Consider the following 19,167-nt stretch of genomic DNA (forward strand, 5'->3'; position numbering starts at 1 on the left):
GACGTGACTTAACCATGACTACACCGGATAAGATGGGAAAAGTATAGAAATAGGAGCGCACACAATCCACCTCCAACATCACCATGTCAACTGTATTTTATGCATTGCACCCCACGGATTTTGAATATTGACATAAATATTGATAATTGTTACTTTAAAATTATTATTTTTCACTGCAAAAAATTAATATTTGAAGGAAAAATATATTTGTAAACAGTAAATAATGAGCTTTTTGAAATTTTAATAGCAATTTTTTAAATATATGCCAAATAGTTTGCTCTATTTAGGTGAACTGACAAAAGAAAAAAATACTATAGAGTTTGTTTACTTACTAAGTAATGAGAAACTAAAGAATCAATTCACTTTGGAATAGACAAGGTGAAGAAAGAGAATTGGATTAACACCTCCCCCTGGTTAATCAAATTGCTGAAATTAATTTATTTAATTACGGGTTTTAAGTAATATCATTGTCGGTTATATATAAAGGACGGAATCCATTCCCTTTCTTTTCATTTTGCATTACTAATAAGTAAATGAGCCCCAAGTATATTTAGATGTGAATGTGATGCAACAATCTCTAAAATAGTTCAACCATACATGTAACCATTTATTTCTTTTCTCCTTTTATCTACTACGCTTGTTTGTCTCCCCTAATTCACTTTTTATTTTCTTAGTTTGTCTAAAAAGTGCTTTTAAAATGGTTGAAAACGTTTTTGATGAAATTATTTTTGGAACCAATTCTTAGTAAAAATACAAATGAATCCCGAAAAAACGCTTAACGTACTGCATGCAAAAGACACATAGTTGATGCTTCTTCTCGATAACATTTAAATTTTAAAGTACTTTGAAACCTAAAAACATATTTTTTTAAACGCTTTCGATTATTTTGAATGCAATTCTAAACGAGCTCTTAAGATAATAAATTCGATAAAAATGTTACGTATCAAAAACCCTCTACCCAGTATCATTTTATAAAAAGAAAAACAAATATGATTTTTAATTTATGATATGTTTTTTAGCATGTAGTTTTAGACTTTTAGCTCTCTGCTATGCGTCTGCAATCCGGTACGCCCGAGGACCTATTTTTTCCATGTTTGAAATCCGTCCGGGGGTATAAAAAATCAGCTGGCCTTCTCTCCTTTTCAGTGCTCCGAATTATTACTTTTCCATTGAGATCTGCACAAAATCCTCAAGATTTCAGTATTCGAATTCTGGGTTCTCTTCAGACTTCACAGTTGTGAACTGGGCAGCCACTGCATCTGGTTACAGAGCTTCCTGTGAGTTAAAGTCTCAAACTTTTGATTGAAATTTCTTATGGGTTTTTATCGTTTTTTTTTTATCTCTGCTGCTGTTTTGGTTTGTTCTTTTGTTGATTTTCATCCGATGTTTATATGTGTAGGCACTCGAATTAGAGTTTTGTGTTTTTATTTCGATCCCCCGGCTGCTCAAAACTGAATTTGTTGTTGTTGTGAATATTGGAATTTGTTGATACGAGCGATAATCTACGCTAAATTCATCTAAACTACGGAAAAGAGAGAGTGAACATTGTTCTATGCAATAAGAAAAACCGGTATTGGTATTGAACCTGAATACCCAATATGGAATACTCAAAAGAAGTATTGGAGTTGAATGTTTGTGGTTGCTCAATATGCTTATAAATTTCAATATATAACAGTTTGTTTAATGAAAGGTTAAGTGATTGTCTTTTTTTTTTTTGGCACGTGTGATATTTGAAGCTTTTTCTTGATTATTACAGACTCTAATTTTTGTTTTTGTATATAATTATATGTTAAGGGAATGAAGTTGCAAAATATTGGGAATATCTGGCTTGATTGATAGCATAACTTTCTTAGCGAGGGATCTTCGCATTTTTTTGGAGATTCGAAGATGAAGAAACCGCAAAAGATCACTCAGTACAGGGAGAGGCTGGACAGGACACTGGCATCTCCTAGTCTAAGTGATGAGGAAGCATTAAAAACCCTTGTCAAGAATCAGCTGATTCGTTCTTTGGAAAATGAAAATGAAGGTTGCTAGTTCTTAACAAATTCCTTTTTGAGTTTGACATATTTAATCCGGCACCAATCATGCGCCACTGATGTCTTAAAGTGATGTAAGAAATATGTGAACACTTAATAATTTTAGATTTATGGCTCCTGTAGGATGCAATGAGAATATGGTTGAAGAAAAGACGGCTGAAGTATCCAATTTACTGGATATGTTAAGGAGCGCTTCCCTTGTTAATGACAAGGGATTGAAAACCTGTGAGACCACAACCCAACCCGAATGGAAAGTATGTTATCGAATCTGCATTATGTTCTTCAAATCCTGCTTTGCTCTGTAACTGTTTTCGTAGTTATAATACTTTTCTCCATCCCTTATATGTATATATGTGTGTGTGTATGTGTATGTGTATGTGCGCGCCTCTCCCTCATGGCCTCAACTATAAATTTGCTTCTGTAGAATCAATTCTCTTCGTTTTAATAAGTGAGAGAATTAAGGCTGCTGAGTTTTGTTGTTATCATGCACAAAGGGAAAGTGGTTCTGACTCTCTCTTTTCAATACGCACAACTTCTAAAACTTAACATCGTCATGAACATTGTAAAGTTCTAATTTTTGACCTTCGCTTGTTTGGAAAATGGTTTTTATTGTTGTTGAAATTTAATGCTATTCATTTACATCAATATATTTGAAATTTTAAGGGGGTTTATTCAATTGGGATGTTGATCAGTAGTCATTAAATGTTATTTCATTTATATTAATGATTATTAGGTTTTTCTATTCTTTAATCAACAAGGCGTGGTGACCCCTGTGTGATGACACTGACGTTCAAAATATACTTCTGCTTACAGTTAAAACACGATAATGAAGAGTTCCGTGTGATGTATCGTGAGGGAATTGAAGGCAGTCCCTTTCATACATTACTTGCTGAAGGCTATGTAGACGGGCCTGTAGATGTCTGTAAGTGAAACCAAAATACTTGAAAGTTCATACGCCTCATTAACAAATATTGAACTTTAAAAGAGTGTTTTTGAGACAAACAAGGTTCCTTTTGTTGTAGGTTTATGCATCTCGTGGGAGTCAGACCTTTACAAGAAATGGTAAGTCATTTCAATCACTGCATGTGCACTTGATTTATGCATATATTTTGTAATGAGATATGGTCTGCTTGATGGAATTTATACTGAAAAATTTGTTTTCTGTGAGAAATGGGCTACAAGTTTGCAACAACAGTGTCGTTAAGGAGCTAAAAGACCTGTACTGAAGGAATTTAACTCATTTAGACAATAATTGGGTTTATTTTAACTTCCTCCAGGTGGCCTGAGTCTACAGTTCCAACTTTCAAAATCCTCTCTAGCAAATGTTTGAAGAAGGTCAGGATCGGTGAACAGATATCTTTAGTGAGGTTTGTCTAAGATAAAACATAAAACTATATCATGTGTTAAAAATTTTCTTATTTGATTTCTCACTGCCGAGAATATTTCCATATGGAATGCTGAGTTTTGTTTATATTTTTGGAAGAAAGGATGAAAATTCCATGGCCACTTTCAGCTAGGGAGGCAGCTGTACACTATTTTATGTTTGAGTACTTCCAAGATGATCTGATTGTTGTGCTCTTTAAATCGGTTGGTAACCAAAATAATCATTTGGCTTCAATATTTATTTTGGTTTCCATATTCCCTATACTCCTGCAATTCAAAAATAGAAACCTGAATAAACTGATTTATTGCAAATGTCGTCTCAGATCTCCGACTTGGAAAGCATTGATGATACTCATTGTCCCACCAATGAGGCTACTGCTGGAGCAAAGGATGCTGTAAGGATAGATATGGTGGGTGGCTTTGCTTTGCAGAAGGTTACCAACGAAAGAAGTTACTTTCGGTAAGCCATGGCAACTTGAATATAATACCTGTTGAATTTGTTCTGTGGTTTGTAATTAAAGCTTTGAAGAACGTCTATTATTGTAGGACAATATCAAGTACGGATATAAAGATGGATTTCGTCCCGCCATCCCTTTTAAATTTTATCTCGAGGCAGCTCATTGGCAATGGTCTCAAACTCTACCAAAAGGTTATATGTTTCGTATTTAGTATAAACGATGCAGCTAAAGATACATAGACGTGCAAAAAATTATATACTCAAAAGAGATATTTCGAAAGGGAAGGGGAGGGTAGGGAAATTTCTTGAGGTTGCATGTTGGGCGTTCTGCCGAAACTGCATGCAAGCATCCCTTCATTCTAATGTATGGGATTCTATTTTTTTTTATTTTATGTTTCTTCACATTTTCTAATGCTAACACTCCTACGAACTTACAGGTAGTGTCTTCTAAGCTTAACTGCAATGACGATTACAGTAAGGCCTTGAGTGGCCCACTGTACTCTCATATACGTGAGGCTCTTTTTTCACATAATAAATCAAATGGGGCTTTGGAAGAAAAGAAGCTACATAATGATACATTCAGTCTCTCGGAAGAACATCTGGTAAAAGATAAGACGGATGAGAGTTTGGTAGATGTGGATCAGAAAGTCGATAATGATCACCCTGCAAGTGGAGTGGCTCCAGAAGTTGCAAAAGTTATACGAGGAGGCTCATTTGATGAGATTGAGGAGGTAGAGAGCGACGAAAGCAGGCGACATGAGGTTCAAACACCCAACAGAGTTGTTGAAAGGGAACGTGTAAATGGAAAGGGAAATGTTTTGGTCAGTTCTGAAGTGGAGCAAGCTCTAGGAACATTAGAAAAGGTAATTTATAAGGTTCGGCAAAATAGATTGAATGCTCAAAAGCGGTCGTCTTCTGGCTTCACCAATGGAATCCCGCCAAAGGAAAATAATGCAGGCAACCCAAAATCTTTAGAAGGTGGAGTTTGTGGAAGTGGTGAACATGTTCTTGAAGCATCTAAAGAAGAGTTTGTCAAGACGACTCAGCCCGAGTCTGCAAGGAATAGCTCTGTCATTCACAACTCAAGGTAATTGTGTCAATAATACTGATCATACTTTCTTCTTGGCGGTGCAAATCATATACGTCAAAATTAGCTCATAAACTTATCCTTGAACATATTTTATTGCTTCATTTAGCATCACGATAAGACACCATGATCAATCTTTTACTTCCTCTCTTGATTTTATCTCGGAGCCAAAAGGTTAACGTTTTCATTTATTCATCTTACGTTGCAGCAATGCAGGTTCGAATTCCTTGTCCAAGGATGTTAACCCTAACAGAGTACTACCTACTTCCCTGGAGCAGGAACTTTCGGTTTCTCATGACAGTAACCAGGTTGCATTGCTTTCCTCCAATGACGGAACTACAGAGACACCTGCTGTGGATCATACTATGCATCGTTCCGACCGCATGAACTCCCAGATCAACGGCGATCAAGAAATTCGCCCTAGTAGAACAAAAAAGTCGAGGCAGCAAAAAGCGCTTCGGTTCTGTTGCTTCAGCATCAGTTAAAGACAGATTTTTAAGAGGTGGGAAGAGGCTGAACTGTAACTGTAACATGTTACCCATGAGAAAAACTTATATGATGCTTAAAGATATATTATACTGCTTTAGGAGACATTAAGGATGTACGATATTCTGGAATAATAATCTACAATAATAAAGTAAATCTATTTGTCACATATTGCGTTTTCGAAAAATAACTTCAACGACAACGAGAATTCACGCCCTTGACAAGTAAGTTCCCCTCCACGAAGGGTGCATACGTCCGTGATGTGTAAGTTTCCCTCCACATTACTTCATCCTTGAGGAAACCTATGCCAAGTGACTTGTTCTCCTTCATTGTAGGAGTTGCTTTGGCCCCCAAGCCTTTTAAACTCTTGTTTGATACATACATGTAATATACAGATGATAATATAAGATGAAATCTGATTTTCACACGTATCTTCGTTAGCCTCTCAAACATTCATCTTCATTTTGGGCAATCAAATTGAATAAATAAAACGGAAACAACGGACATGGCTAAGCATAAATGTGTAGTAGAAAAAATTGGTGTGCGTTTATCATTTCTCTATAAATGAATGTTCTTTTACTGGTTTGTGTAGCAACATAAGATATTTGCCTAATATATATGTTGAGAGTGTTACAAAATATTTATGTTATTGTCGAATTGTAATATGATCAAGTTGATTCTTTCAAATTATATAATTACTAGCCTCTTACCACACACGCTCACGCGTTTGACAATCTACTCTTGTTATTAGAATCTCCTACATTTTTCCAACTTTTTTAGACTAAACATATGTTCCTTTACAAAATTTGATTAAGACGCTTTGAACAATTGTCAATTTAACATTTATTTATTTATTTAAAACCCTAAACCTTAAAAGAAATAGATATTTAATCAATGAAATTGAAAACCGAAGTATCCATTTCAAAACGCCCTTTTTTTACTTATGATTTTATTCCTTTGATTTTTTTTATTCTTTTACTTTGATTGTCTGTTAATTTTTTTTTATTTTAAAATATTAATTAAAAAGAGGTACTTGCGAATTATAAATAATTTATTTTTTTTGGCCTTTGTCGAATTTGTTGAAAATATCGTAAAGACTTTATGTATGAAAAACGTGTCAACCTTAAAAACACCAGGGCCTAGACTCATCTCCAAAACCGAGATTACCCTTTTTACCCTTTTCCTTGAGCCAAATTCCTCCTGTATCCCAATGACCAGCAACTTCTCACTCCAACGGTTAGACCCTTGGAAGTTGCATTTGAACAAGTCTATATGCTCCAACAATGTCGACGAAGAAGCTGCTCACTCCTCTCTCCGCCATTCTCCGGCGAACCCTAACTCCGACTACCGCTCTTTTCACCTTCAACTCCTCAAGAAATTTCCAATCTCCCGCTTTTTTTTCGTCCAGTGTAGAAGCGGACCGCCGCCTTTTCCCGTTCGGCGGATTTGGTTTTCCCGGGAATCACAGAATTCCCGGGAAATGCTTCGTCAGCTCCCAATCGGCGAAGAAAGCCGACGCTAAGTGCTGGAACTGTAGTGCCTCGCCCGAAGCGGTGCCGTTTCTGTTGTGTTCGTCTTGTCGGTGCATTCAGCCGGTGGATCAGTCGGTGGATTACTTTCAGATATTTGGACTGTAAGTAATTAAGGCTTTAACAATAATGTTTTCTCTCCCTTTGTTATTTCTGTCTGTTTGGTTGCTGAGAAAATGAGAGAGAGGTAGAAAGAAGGTGAAAGTTTTGAACTTTTTATTGTTTCTTTTGGTATAATATATATTGGGGGTGGGGGAAAAAGTCGAATTCGGGATCTCAGGTGTATGCGCGAATGCTCTTAACCAAACGAGCTACAATTCCTAGGGAAAATTTTGAATCTTTAATTAGTCACTGTCTGCGTGGTTATGGGAAAACAAAGCTAGTTTCTGTTGTACTTATTTGAGCATTTCTCACAAACTAGAAGGATTTGTTTTCAATTTTTTTCAAAATTAATATTAACAGGGAGAGAAAGTACGATACCAAAGTGGACGATTTGGAGGGGAAGTATAAAGCCTGGCAGAAAAAACTGCACCCTGATCTTGTTCATACTAAATCAGAGGTATTTGTGATACATATCTTAATTTTCAACATATGGGAAATGTAAAAGATAACACTTTTCGGATATAGTAAATGTTTTTTTTTTTAATGTTTACCATGGTTATAGAAAGAAAGAGAGTATGCTGCTGAACAGTCTGCTCGGGTGATTGATGCATACCGCACACTAAGCCAGCCCTTGGCAAGGGCAATTTACATTGTAAGTGTGATTTTTGCCTATGAGGTTATCGTTTGATGCATTTTTATTGCGTTCAAACCAATGTTCTGAGAACTGGACTAGTTTGGCAGAAAAGGGTCTTATTGAATGTGATTACTTGGTAAATAACTAAAAATATTTGTATGATACATATCAATCCTGACCCTAATACTTATTTATTTACAAAGGCTTCTATGTGTGTGTGTGTGGGTGTTGTGACCATGATACAGAGGTTCTTGACACGCATAGTTCATGTTGAGAATGAGTCCCACATTGATGGGAGGAGGGACCTTGCATGGGCTTATAAAAGGTTGAGCTACTCCTCATATTGCCAATTGGTTTTATGGAGGTTGGGCTACTACTTATATTTCCAATTGATTTTATAGTGGAACCTCAACTTTCTTTAGTTAAAACATGGATGACTTCACATTCTTCATTTGCAACAACAGCATCATGATGAATAAGCCTATCATTCAATAGTTCACGATGTGAATTTGTGTGTATATTATCATTTCCCTCTATGAGTAGGTTTCCGTAACTGCATTTAGTTTCAGGGTCCCATGATTAAAAAGATAAGGGCGAGAAGATCATCTAGGCAAAGTTTCTTGATCATCCAATTTATTAGTGTTTGCTATTCATATTCTACAAGTTTTGAAATTAAACTGTTATTTATTTATTTATTTATTTCAGCTGAAGCTTGAAGGTGTGGACGTTGATGAAGAAGAGACGCTTTCAGAATCAGAGTTGCTAACTGAGGTGATTTGAAGAAGTTGAAATCCTGTTGTATTTATACAACCTATTATCCCCTTGCAATTTTACCCATAATCTGAGTGTAGTGAAATATTGACTGAAAAAATGGTAAAGATCTTATTGCTGTAAGCTTGATGGATATTTGACATATTTGGAGTGCACATATTTGAGACGAATATCATCCATCAGAAAATTTTGTAATCTAGTTGAAGCTTATGTCGTAAAATTTTCAATTGGGATGGTTTCTTAAATTTCTTATTCTAGAATTCTTTTCCTTCAAGAAATGAATTTTTGTTATTAATATTGGAGGAAACATTTCCCGTAGACGTTTGGAGTCACTGAGTTGTTTTTCTTTTGTTTTGATGGATATGCTGAAGTTGATGGGTCATTGAGTGAGTATTAATTTGATTTTCTTATACCTTCTGGCTTGGAAAGTTCAGATTTTGGAAATCAGGGAAGCTGTTGAAGAGGCTGCTGACTCTCAGGCTTTGAATGAGATTCAATCTCAGGTATGAACCAAGACTTTTTACATACATGTGGGAATAATTAGGAAGGAACACGACAATTCTTGTCACATATCGCTTGCAGTCTAATTTGTAGAGTAATTTCCTAGAGGTTCATGGTTCTCAAAACTATCGCACATAGAAAATGCCAAAAGATAAAAAGTTAAGTGGACTAAGGTTAATTAGTGTTTTGTGATCTTCTGTTCTATTGTAACAGTTCTGATTCCTCAAGTTCCATGAAGAAGAGCTTGCATATTTACCTTTTTAGTTCACCTCTTTTGTCAATAAAAATATGCGTAATGTCGACCTTATTGCCCTTTTATTCGTTTTATTTTTTATCAACTCATCTCTGTTCTTGCTCATCTAGATGAAAGAGAAACTAAAGCATTGGTCCGACATTTTTACAAACGCATTTCGTAGCCGCAACTTTGGAGAGGCTCTAAAAGCTATCCGGAGAATGACTTACTATGAGCGTGTAAATGAAAGTGTTGTAAAGAAGCACTAATAAAGGTAAGACGATGCAACTATTTAGCTAAATCATCAATCTTCAATAGAAAAAAATGAGTGTACGAGTCAACATATAGGGCAGAAGGTGCATAATCATATCTGTGTTCACGACCATGCCCCTGGGGAAAGGGCATGGTTTTCTCTTTGGCATGGTAATGTACGAGAGCACACACACAGACAGAGACCTCATGGATATGGACCCGTAAACCTCACTTCCGACGGGATTATGGGAGAATGGAGGGTACCATTTGCTTTATATGGTTATGCTGTCATCCTGTAATGTCAAGTAGTAAAGTGAATATTTATTTGAAAAGATTGGATCTATATGTTTTCATGGTTAACATATTAACAGATGGATAATGCTAATGAGGCCATCATCCGGCAACTTTCAGGCTCTTAGGATCTCAAACAGTATGGTTCTTGAGCAAACAAAGTTTAACTGCACCATTGACAAGAAGATTTCGCAACAAAGTGTGAGTACGTTAAATTTTAGAAATGCTTGATTTTTTTTTCGGCCTATTTCTTTTGAATGAAATCTGTAAACTGAGCCTAGATTGTTCGTCTTTACAGCCAGGTTTTAATTGAAGACCTGGGTTGAAATTTTTCCCACGTCGTTTGGATATAAATTAAACATTGGAAATACGAAGATTGAGCTGAGATTTGTTGGAGCTGCGAATATTTTTCCATCATATGATTCTGTAATCTTATGAAGATGGTTCAGAGGCAGCTCTTAATAATCACTCATGTTTGTTACATTTCGTGTCTGTCGAATTACTTGAATTCAGTGGCTGTAAGCGTTGTTGCCTGATTCGGCTGGACGATAGAGTTGATTGCTTCGGGATTAATTTTTCATTTCGAAAATTCGTTTGATCCTCAACGTCTAGGAGCCAAAACAATGTACAGAATACGAATCTTGTCCGTGCGAGGAATTTACCTGCAGTTCTTGAATCTTAACGATATGAATTCGAGGAAAATTCATGCAGAAACCAGAAGGACAAAATGTCGTTCATGCGGGTATTCCTTTGAAGTAGGAAAGAAAATTTCTTGTTGCCCAAGCAAGCAGCCGAGTCTATAATTCTCCGACAGAAATTCAATTACATTGGAACCCTTAGAACCACATCGGTCAAGCCTCAGGACCCAATTTCAATTTGTACAGGTATGGAGACACAACCAGTTCCCCAGCAGCAGCAGCAACCGCAACCGCAACTGCAACTGCATTACGTGAGGGCGATTTTTCCTTTTTTCCCCATGTAAGTTTTCATATCTGTAGCACACAAGCAATGGTTAAGCTTTAAGCATATACTAGCGGATACATACATGTATCAGATAAACAAACATAGATGAAGCATGATTTTGTAATCAACTACTGATGGAAGTACCTTGCAAATCTGTCTGCATCTTTGTCATCCACGTCGTCGTCGTTTGTCATCATCATCTTCACCACCGTTCTTATTTTCTTGTTTTCAGTCTTTCTAGCCCATTTTCCCTTGCTTTCACTTTCCTCCAAAGACTTTCAAATCCTTTATCTTGAAAAACCGATCCTCTGTCGCATCATTAGCTTCACCTTCACTTTTGGTTTCCTTGGCCACAGAAGAGCTAGAGAGAATGAGAAATCTTGAAAGCTAATGTAGTCAGATCTGAAGCAACGGAGGGAAGAGTGTCACCCTGCTACTCCTATATCAACGCTGCCAGCACCTCCAAATTTGAAGTAAGGAATAGGAGGAATTATGTTAGCACCTTGCGGCTTCTTATTAAGGATAACTTTTGCTCCATTACAGTGCGAGCCAAATCTTGCTTACCTTCCCTGTTAAGCCCGTAAAATATGGTTCGAAAATTCACCACACTCGGAACAATCCCACTTTCCAACATTTCAGTTATAAGCTGCATTGCTTCTTCAGATTTGCCCACCTTACAAAGACAAGTGATGAACATCGAATACGTTCTAAAATCTGGCAATGTTCCTTTAAGTTTCATGTTGTGAAAGACATCCCAAGCTTCGGAAACCATTTCCATGTTCATGTACCCTCGAATAAGTGCAGAATAGGTAATGACTGTTGGTTTACAACCCTTATGTTGCATTTCCTTAAAAATTTCTAAAGCCTTTCCTATCTGCTTCTCTCTCAAGTAGTGAACTATTAAGGATGTATAAACATGGACGGTTGGATTTACACCAGCCTGCTTCATTGAATCCACCTTGGCCAGTGCTGCTTCTAATTGTCCACTCCGCAGAAGTCCATGTACAAGGCTCCCATAAGTATACTGATCCAGTTTTGACCGGTCTTCCCCAACATCATCCATCAATGCTGAAGCTTCTTGCAACCTCCCGGCTCGACATAGAGCCCTAATGTACAAGGAATAACTCAGAGGAATCGAAAAACCAACTTTAGGAAGAGAATCTATGCACCTTCTGGCATCTGAGAGCTTACCAACTTCACATAAACTACCAATATACGTTTCAACCAACTCTTTGTCAGGTACATGACTGGCACGGATCATCTCCTTGAAAATTCTAATTGCTTCGTCTACCTTTCTACCTTTTCTCCCACAAAGAGATATGACTAAATACTTGTAGGTACTGAGAGTTGGGTGGCAATTACTAGACTTCATCTCACCAAAAATCCGCAGAGCAATCTCTGTCATACCTGTTCGACCATATTGCATTATCATTATTGTCCATGTATCTGGTGTGATTAAGAAACCTTTTCTTCTCATTTCATAAAAGAGGTTTCTCATGTGCTTGAAATCTTTCCCGCGCCCTGCGGTTTTGATAGCCATGTTGTAAGTGTCAGTAGTGTGGCTATAACCAGTTTGCTTTCCTACCCATGCAAAAAAATGTAATGCTACGAAACCATGCATGCTGCTATTCCTCAAAATTTCCACAACGAGTCCTGGAGTGAAATCAACAGCAGAATTCTTCAAAGCTTCCTGAACTAAGGGCCAATCTGTTGAAGAGGACAGAATTTTACAAATTTCTTGCAAACGATGCTCATCATAATCCTTTAAAAGTGGCTCCACTAATGTACAATCCATCTTTGCTGGTTGTAAGTAATTAAAGTCCGTCCCTGTACTGAGCTCCTCACCCCTAGATGCTTCATTATTAGATACCTCTTCTCTTTCTCGGGGATGAAGTTTATAGATCCTCTGCAACTGCTTTACTTTTTCAAGGTTATCCATCTCTCCCTTTTTCTCCATATGATACATAGCCATATTAAATATGTCATCTCGAATTACTATATCAGATGCTCGCATATCATCAAAGACCTTGAGAATCTCATCTGTCCTTGAAATTCTACAAAGCTCCTTAATGAATATAGAATACGACTTCAATGTGGGCTTGATGCCTTTGTCCTTCATACTATTAAATATTTTCCATGCTTCAGATATATGGTTTTGACGAACCTGACCTGCAACCATGGCTGTGATCGCCACAATATCTGGCTCAACTCCTCTTTCCAGCATCTCATTATACAGATCACCGCCTCTTTGGAATTCATTCAACTTGAAGAGGTGTTGCATCAGTTCTGTGTAGGTAGAAGTTGTGGACATGTATCCAGATTCTTTCATGCTATGAAACAGATCTAGCGCTTTATCAGCATCATTATTTCTTAAGTACCCATTGATGACGATCCCATAAACCTTCCCATCAACAATATTTCTCCTCTTCATAATTTCCAAAATTTCCAAAGCGTCTGTAATTCTGTCAGCCATGCACAGTCCTTTCACCAAAGTCTCAAAATACTCGGGGCCAAGCATAACCTCTTTATTCTTGAGTTCACGAATAAATTCCAAAGCTTCTCTGATTCTTCCAGATATGCAGAAACTCTTCAACACACAACCATAAACAATGTGTTTTGGAATCTGTGAAACTCTATTCATGTCATCTGAAACCAAGGCAATAGAAGCAGTATCGCCGGAGCTCGCTATACCATTCAATAACAACTTGTATAAATTTATGTCAAGTCCCATGTCCTTCTGTACCATCTCCTTGTAAAATTCCATCGCAACTTCAGGTTTTCCAGTATTACACAGTGCACGTATCATCGACCTGTAAACCACTACATCTGGTTCAAAACCTTCTTTCCTCATCTTTTCGTAGAAGAACAATGCTTTGCCAATAAACTTAGCATTTCCATACTGTGCGATGAGAATAGTCCAAGTCTTAACATCTTTCCCGCACAGATGTTTTTCCATTTCCTCCATCAACTTCTCCACCATCCCGAACTCTTTTGCATCCCCAGCTATAGACAGCATGGTGTTATAGGTCTTAGTTGTATGACAAAACCCTTCTTTGAGCTTCACCCAATTGAAGAACCTCCAAGCCAAATGTGGCACTTTAAAGCACCTCTTCAACACTTTGTCAACAATATCTGAATCCAACGGAAAACCCAATTTTTCTAACATCTCCTCCATTGAAACCAAACCACTCTCCGCCCTGACAATCTTCATAACCTCCTGAACCACGGGGCTAACATCACTTTCAGCCAAATTTTCCACCTGTGCATCCTCCAAACCTGTTATATCTTTCCTTTCTTGCAGTACACTCTCCTCGGCATTCTTACAAACAGTTTGCGTGCAAGGTTGGCAATCTTCCCCAGCCTCACCAACCCTCCCCTGGGTTTCCTCCGAAATAAAAAACCCAGATGGGGTTTTATCCGCAGTAACGTTTTCAGCTCCCAAAATCTCAGTAATTTCAGCAAAGAGCGAGCCAAATCCGCCGTTTTCTGGTGCTTGTTTGGAGTGGGTTTTCTTATTAGGCCTTGATGGCTGAGCAACCGTTGCAAAACGATCAATCTTGTACACGTTTGAGAAGCGGAAATGGATAATCTTGCAGGTTGAGCTCGAACACAAGCGTTGTAGTTTGATTAAGCTTCTCATGCTTCCCCGTTCAAATTGTATTCTGCGCGGGATTTCAGTCTTAAACTCTTAATTAGCATAGATCGACACGAAAATAAGGAGGAAGAAAGCAGCGGATACGATGATAACTAAGAGCTTAATAAATTAATATTTTACTTACTAAACAAAGGCGCTCGTGGCCTAATGGATAAGGCATTTGACTTCTAATCAAAGGATTGTGGGTTCGAGTCCCACCGAGCGTGCGGGAATTTTGATATTTTTTTTCTATACTGTTACGGTTTCGCTGCATTATTAATGTGATATATGTACGTAAGTAATTACGTGTTGTTTTATTATTAATGTACGTTATTTTTTAAATTATTGTACATACTTATATTAATAGAAAGTATAATAATAACGGTTTTACAATATCGTCATTGCGATATACGTACATACCGTTAATGATAATTACGTGTCATTTCATTATTAATGTACATTGTACTGTACGTACTTATCTTTTTTTAGTATATTGATATTTGTATACTGAGGATGGGGAGTTCGGTTAAGCCACACAATAGGCAATTTAATTTGGTATCGAATTTATCATCCATGAGATTCGAACCTAGGTCCTCTCACTTTAGAGTAAAAAAGAATACTACCAGATCGTTGTACTAAGTGACATGTAATTACATTTCTTAAAAGAAAATATAAGAATAACGGCTTGACTGTATCACCAATGAGATATTGTCATTCTACATGGCATCCATTTTTGGCGGGCCGAAAACCTCCTCTCCAACAAAGCCCACAACCGCCCAATTAAAGCCCAACAAGCAGCCTTGGAGCCGAAGTGAATCGATCTTCCCAAACCTTCCACCGACTTAAGCAAAAATCGCAGAGATTTTCTGGAGTTGGCGCGAACAGAGAGGTACAGAAGAAAGATGGGATGGGTGTGGAGGGACGACGAAGAAGGCGACAGCAATTCTTCGGCGATTGACATAAACCCTAGATCGGATGGGGAGCGATGCTCGACGAGAAAGGTGGTGAAGACGCAGTGCAAGACTGAGGAGGTGGAGCCTGGAAAGTTCATGAGGAAGTGCGAGAAGACTGAGCAGTTTCTCAGGGACTGCGCCGGCCGGTAAATCCCAATCTCTTTCTTCATCGATTTCTCCATTCCCCTAAAACCCAATGACAAATTGGGAATATTTTTATCTAGGGTTTCTGTGAATTGATAGAAATTGTCTGATGATGTCACTTTGATTTAGTCTGGATTTAATTGTTCAGCAGAATTTTGTCATATCTATGTCAATTTTAGTTTTTTATTTTTTATTTTTTATTTTTTATTTTTTTGAGGATTTTGTGGGGTGTTATTGTTGGGATTTATGCCTTAGGATAGAAAAATGTTGAACTTTATGATATTTGTTGGATTATAGGAATGTTGGTTTTTCTGTAGTTTTATGACAACGCAGTACGAAATTGAATCCAATTTGTATGTTGTTTATAATTAAGAAAAATATATATGGAAATATGAGACGAGAGATTAGAATGGGCCTGTCTTTAATCTTTATGCCTTCGTGTATAGCTTGTTCGAGTGCCCGAGGTTTATAGGTTAGTGAAGTATAAATAGCGCGTGGTTATTTGCAGGGTTGGTTGAATCTTACTCTTGTTAATAAGAGTGCACATAAGACTTCTGATTTGATTGTATTGATTCTGCATACAGAAAGAGTTGTGGCGTTCATTAGATTATGTCAGATGAATATGCTTTGAGGTCGTTTTACGGTTATGCAAAATAGGTCTTTGCGGTTCTTGTTTGAGAATGGTATCAGTTTCAGCAGTTCTTTGTGCTGTTTGTTCTGTGATAAATTGTCCGAGTTTAATTTGAAGCGAGTAGAATTGGTTTAGCAGTGGATAAAACATTTTATGCTTGTGCGAAAACAGTTACATTGACATTAAAGATGAACACTATAATATATTGGTACGAGGATGAGCTACCTCTGTAGTGAAACATTTATGAGCACCATGTCTCCAACTGTCTTTTGCAGCCTCCAGGACGTAAATGGAGCTATCTAGCACATACAAAAAACTTTTCTTTTTCTTCCCTTGTTTGAGTATGGGCGGTTTTTACGTTGCTATAACATTGACCAATGTAGAACCAATTGCTGAGTACTATGTTGTTGTTAGGCCTGTTGAAGTGGTGCAATCCAACAAAGAGTACACAGAAGATGACGTCACCAACGAGATGCTAAAACGGTCTGTCACCTTTGGGTCATCACAGCATGGAGCGTTTGACTTCCCAGGGTTACGAAGTGACATTGAAGACATTGAACGCAACTTTATGGGTGGCCTCAACCGATTCTTTGAAGCAGCGGAGGAGTTGAAGAGTGGCTTCTTGAGTGCTTTTGGGACTCCACACATCTTTGATGAGGGACCTTCCTGCCCACTACCATCTAGGAGGCGAGAGGTGCCCATTGAAGGTCATCGTCAGCAGGAAGCTTTTCCTAAAGCAAGTGACGGCGATTCAGGACAAGTTGATCTCTCTGGGTTGGTGAGAGATGTTTGAAGAAGAGTTGTCCATTGTCCGTGATGTGTTTGAAGAATGACTACATCCGTTTCCCTGTTAGTATCGTATTTTCCGTTTCTCCTTAATATAGAATACAACATGAAATTTCTCGTTTATAGTAGAGAAGATCCTATGAAGGATTGTGTCCTGCAAGCCCATCTAAAGAATAATGTGTCCATCTTTATAAAGCAATGGTTTTGCTAATTGGTTTTAGTTTTAGCATGAATCATCTTCCTGTAATGTTAGAGCAGTTCCACCGGGAGGTGGTTAGGCCGGCACTCAGCCAAAAAACAAGGTTGGCACTCAGCCAATCCACTCCAACCCGTTCCATTGCCTGGCACCCAGCCCAAGCTGGTCTCCAGGCCAGTCCAAAATTGACAGACCTTGGGACCGGTCCATTTGACGTAAAGCTTGGTGTCGGAGGGCATATGACATCCGGATGAAGCGACGGAGGGAGAAGGACGAGAGGGAAGGAGCTATGAAGGGAGAAGGACGGGAGGATGAAGCGACGGCGTCGGAGGTGTGGAGATGTTGGAAGACGAAGCGATGGCGTTGAAGGACAGGAGGTGTGGAGATGTATGAGCTGTAGAGGAGCTTGTTGTTGAGGTCGGCTTGGGATTTGAAGGATAGGAGGGCAACGGTATCGGAGGATGGGAGGAGGAGGTTTGGAGACGGCGGTGGGAATGGATTATCTGTGCTGGGGTGGATGGCGTGCAGGAATGGAAAGGAAGGGAAGTGTGGAAGATGAGAAAATAAAATAATTTAATAATATTATTATTATTTTATTTTTTTATAAAGGCAAAAATTAAAAATAAAATTATTTTTTTTTATTATTTTATAATAAAAAATAATAATATTTTAATAAATTTACTAGGCTATTTTTTTTAAGGGTGGAGATGCTTTGATCTATTATTGTTCACTAGAGTCTATCACTGTTCATTTGAGTGGATAAATGCGCTGGGTGCTGGCGCAAAGTCTTTAGGAGTGAACTTGCTCTTAGAGAAATCTTATTTGTTGATTGCATTAGCTGATCATATCGTATATTTTGAAACCATGTGTCTACCTCTTTCATCGATGATGGGAGAGATAGACACGTGGTTGTATACAAATTGGTTGTGATAGGGCACATTTTCTCGATTCAAGTACATAATTTTATGACATCTGAGTCTAAGGACAATGACATATTATGCTTTTCTTGTTTCCTTTTCACACACTTCACATTAAATATACATATTCATGTTGAATAAGAATCTTCTGTTTATTCATAGACAGGGCCGTCTTTGAGATTTTGGGGGCCCTATGTGAAATTTATAAAAACGCCCCTCCTTAAGATAGTCTTAAAAAATGTAGGACAATGTATTGACGCTAGAAAACAATCACTTAAATCAAAACAAAGTTTAGCACTTACTGATTGCAAGTTTAAAAATGTCATTAATAATAAGTAAAAAAAAGTTACAAACATAACGTTCACTAAATAATCAAAAGCAGTTCAATCTTAAACAACCAAACAAGAAAACAAACTTCAAAAACTCTAACTTTAAAGTTTCACTTGAATATGTAACATTATTATATGATAATATTGAAAAAATACCATCTTTTATGGTGTATTATTGGCACTCAAACTATCTTATTGTACTCTAAATTTTTATATTTAGAAAGGAAAAAAATTACACTTAAGATGAGATTAAAGTGCTAACAAAATCAATTTTTGAATATAGAATATTATTTCATAACAAAAGCAATTTTAAATATATAATATTATTACATATAAATATTAGGTGACAAAAATTTTGGGGGTCCCTTCAAATTTAGGGTCCTGTGCGACTGCACCTTTCGCACCCCCTCAACGCCCCCTCTGTTCCTAGAATGCGTCAATGCATGCAAAACATTGTCGCATGAGCAACTAGATTTAAATATTTTAGATGAAACCATTATATCTGACTGTCTATTGGACAACAAAACACAATTTAATGTTACTGGTTGCATACAACTACGTGTCTATCTTCCTCTTGTCACATCAATAGGTCGACGCCTGACGCTTTTAATGTTTCGTTGATTCATTTCACAAGATAAATAAACTTTCATGTTGATTTGTTTCACATTATAAATAAACTTTCATATTGATTCGTTTCACATTATAAATAAACTTTCATGTGGAATGAGATTGGGGGAGTCCTCTGATTGATAGATGCAACTATGCAAGTCTTGTACGAAGTTTCCATATACCCTACCAACCAATACCAGCACCAGAAGGCTGATAGTGGTGCAACACAACTTTGTAAGCCATG

General features: G+C 37.4%; 4 protein-coding genes and 1 non-coding gene across 7 annotated transcripts; 4 read left to right on the forward strand and 1 right to left on the reverse strand.

The window, feature by feature from the left end:
- The first annotated feature begins 982 nt into the window (after positions 1 to 982).
- LOC126594392 (uncharacterized) lies at positions 983 to 5,618 on the forward strand. 2 transcript variants are annotated; one of them, XM_050260700.1, is made up of 11 exons: positions 983 to 1,277; positions 1,804 to 2,026; positions 2,160 to 2,290; positions 2,850 to 2,958; positions 3,059 to 3,098; positions 3,314 to 3,403; positions 3,524 to 3,623; positions 3,743 to 3,879; positions 3,966 to 4,068; positions 4,314 to 4,963; positions 5,172 to 5,618. In XM_050260700.1, exons 2-11 carry the CDS (start codon positions 1,888 to 1,890, stop codon positions 5,446 to 5,448), a joined length of 1,776 nt encoding a protein of 591 aa, XP_050116657.1. In that variant the 5' UTR covers positions 983 to 1,277; positions 1,804 to 1,887; the 3' UTR covers positions 5,449 to 5,618. The 2 variants fall into 2 exon arrangements, with proteins under 2 accessions (XP_050116657.1, XP_050116656.1); XM_050260699.1 differs by having other exon boundaries at positions 984 to 1,277; positions 1,795 to 2,026.
- A 1,037-nt stretch (positions 5,619 to 6,655) lies between these two features.
- On the forward strand, positions 6,656 to 10,366 carry LOC126594395 (iron-sulfur cluster co-chaperone protein HscB homolog). Of its 2 annotated transcripts, none has more exons than XM_050260702.1 (8): positions 6,656 to 7,082; positions 7,441 to 7,537; positions 7,643 to 7,732; positions 8,420 to 8,485; positions 8,920 to 8,988; positions 9,350 to 9,492; positions 9,842 to 9,962; positions 10,060 to 10,366. In XM_050260702.1, exons 1-6 carry the CDS (start codon positions 6,733 to 6,735, stop codon positions 9,485 to 9,487), a joined length of 810 nt encoding a protein of 269 aa, XP_050116659.1. In that variant the 5' UTR covers positions 6,656 to 6,732; the 3' UTR covers positions 9,488 to 9,492; positions 9,842 to 9,962; positions 10,060 to 10,366. The 2 variants fall into 2 exon arrangements, with proteins under 2 accessions (XP_050116659.1, XP_050116660.1); XM_050260703.1 differs by having other exon boundaries at positions 9,882 to 9,962.
- An 86-nt stretch (positions 10,367 to 10,452) lies between these two features.
- On the reverse strand, positions 10,453 to 14,418 carry LOC126594389 (putative pentatricopeptide repeat-containing protein At5g06400, mitochondrial). The gene is made up of 2 exons (XM_050260696.1): positions 10,869 to 14,418; positions 10,453 to 10,753 (listed from the first exon to the last, which is right to left on the reverse strand). Exon 1 carries the CDS (start codon positions 14,362 to 14,364, stop codon positions 11,215 to 11,217), a length of 3,150 nt encoding a protein of 1,049 aa, XP_050116653.1. The 5' UTR covers positions 14,365 to 14,418; the 3' UTR covers positions 10,453 to 10,753; positions 10,869 to 11,214.
- A 94-nt stretch (positions 14,419 to 14,512) lies between these two features.
- TRNAR-UCU (transfer RNA arginine (anticodon UCU)) lies at positions 14,513 to 14,585 on the forward strand. The gene has a single exon. It is a non-coding gene; the product is annotated as a tRNA-Arg (tRNA).
- A 590-nt stretch (positions 14,586 to 15,175) lies between these two features.
- LOC126594399 (fra a 1-associated protein) lies at positions 15,176 to 18,039 on the forward strand. The gene is made up of 2 exons (XM_050260709.1): positions 15,176 to 15,457; positions 16,501 to 18,039. The coding sequence occupies exons 1-2, from the start codon at positions 15,261 to 15,263 to the stop codon at positions 16,877 to 16,879; spliced, it is 576 nt and encodes a 191-aa protein (XP_050116666.1). The 5' UTR covers positions 15,176 to 15,260; the 3' UTR covers positions 16,880 to 18,039.
- Positions 18,040 to 19,167: the final 1,128 nt, after the last annotated feature.

The sequence above is a fragment of the Malus sylvestris genome, chromosome 12 (genome assembly GCF_916048215.2).
Source record: "Malus sylvestris chromosome 12, drMalSylv7.2, whole genome shotgun sequence".
Taxonomy (NCBI): Eukaryota; Viridiplantae; Streptophyta; class Magnoliopsida; order Rosales; family Rosaceae; genus Malus; species Malus sylvestris.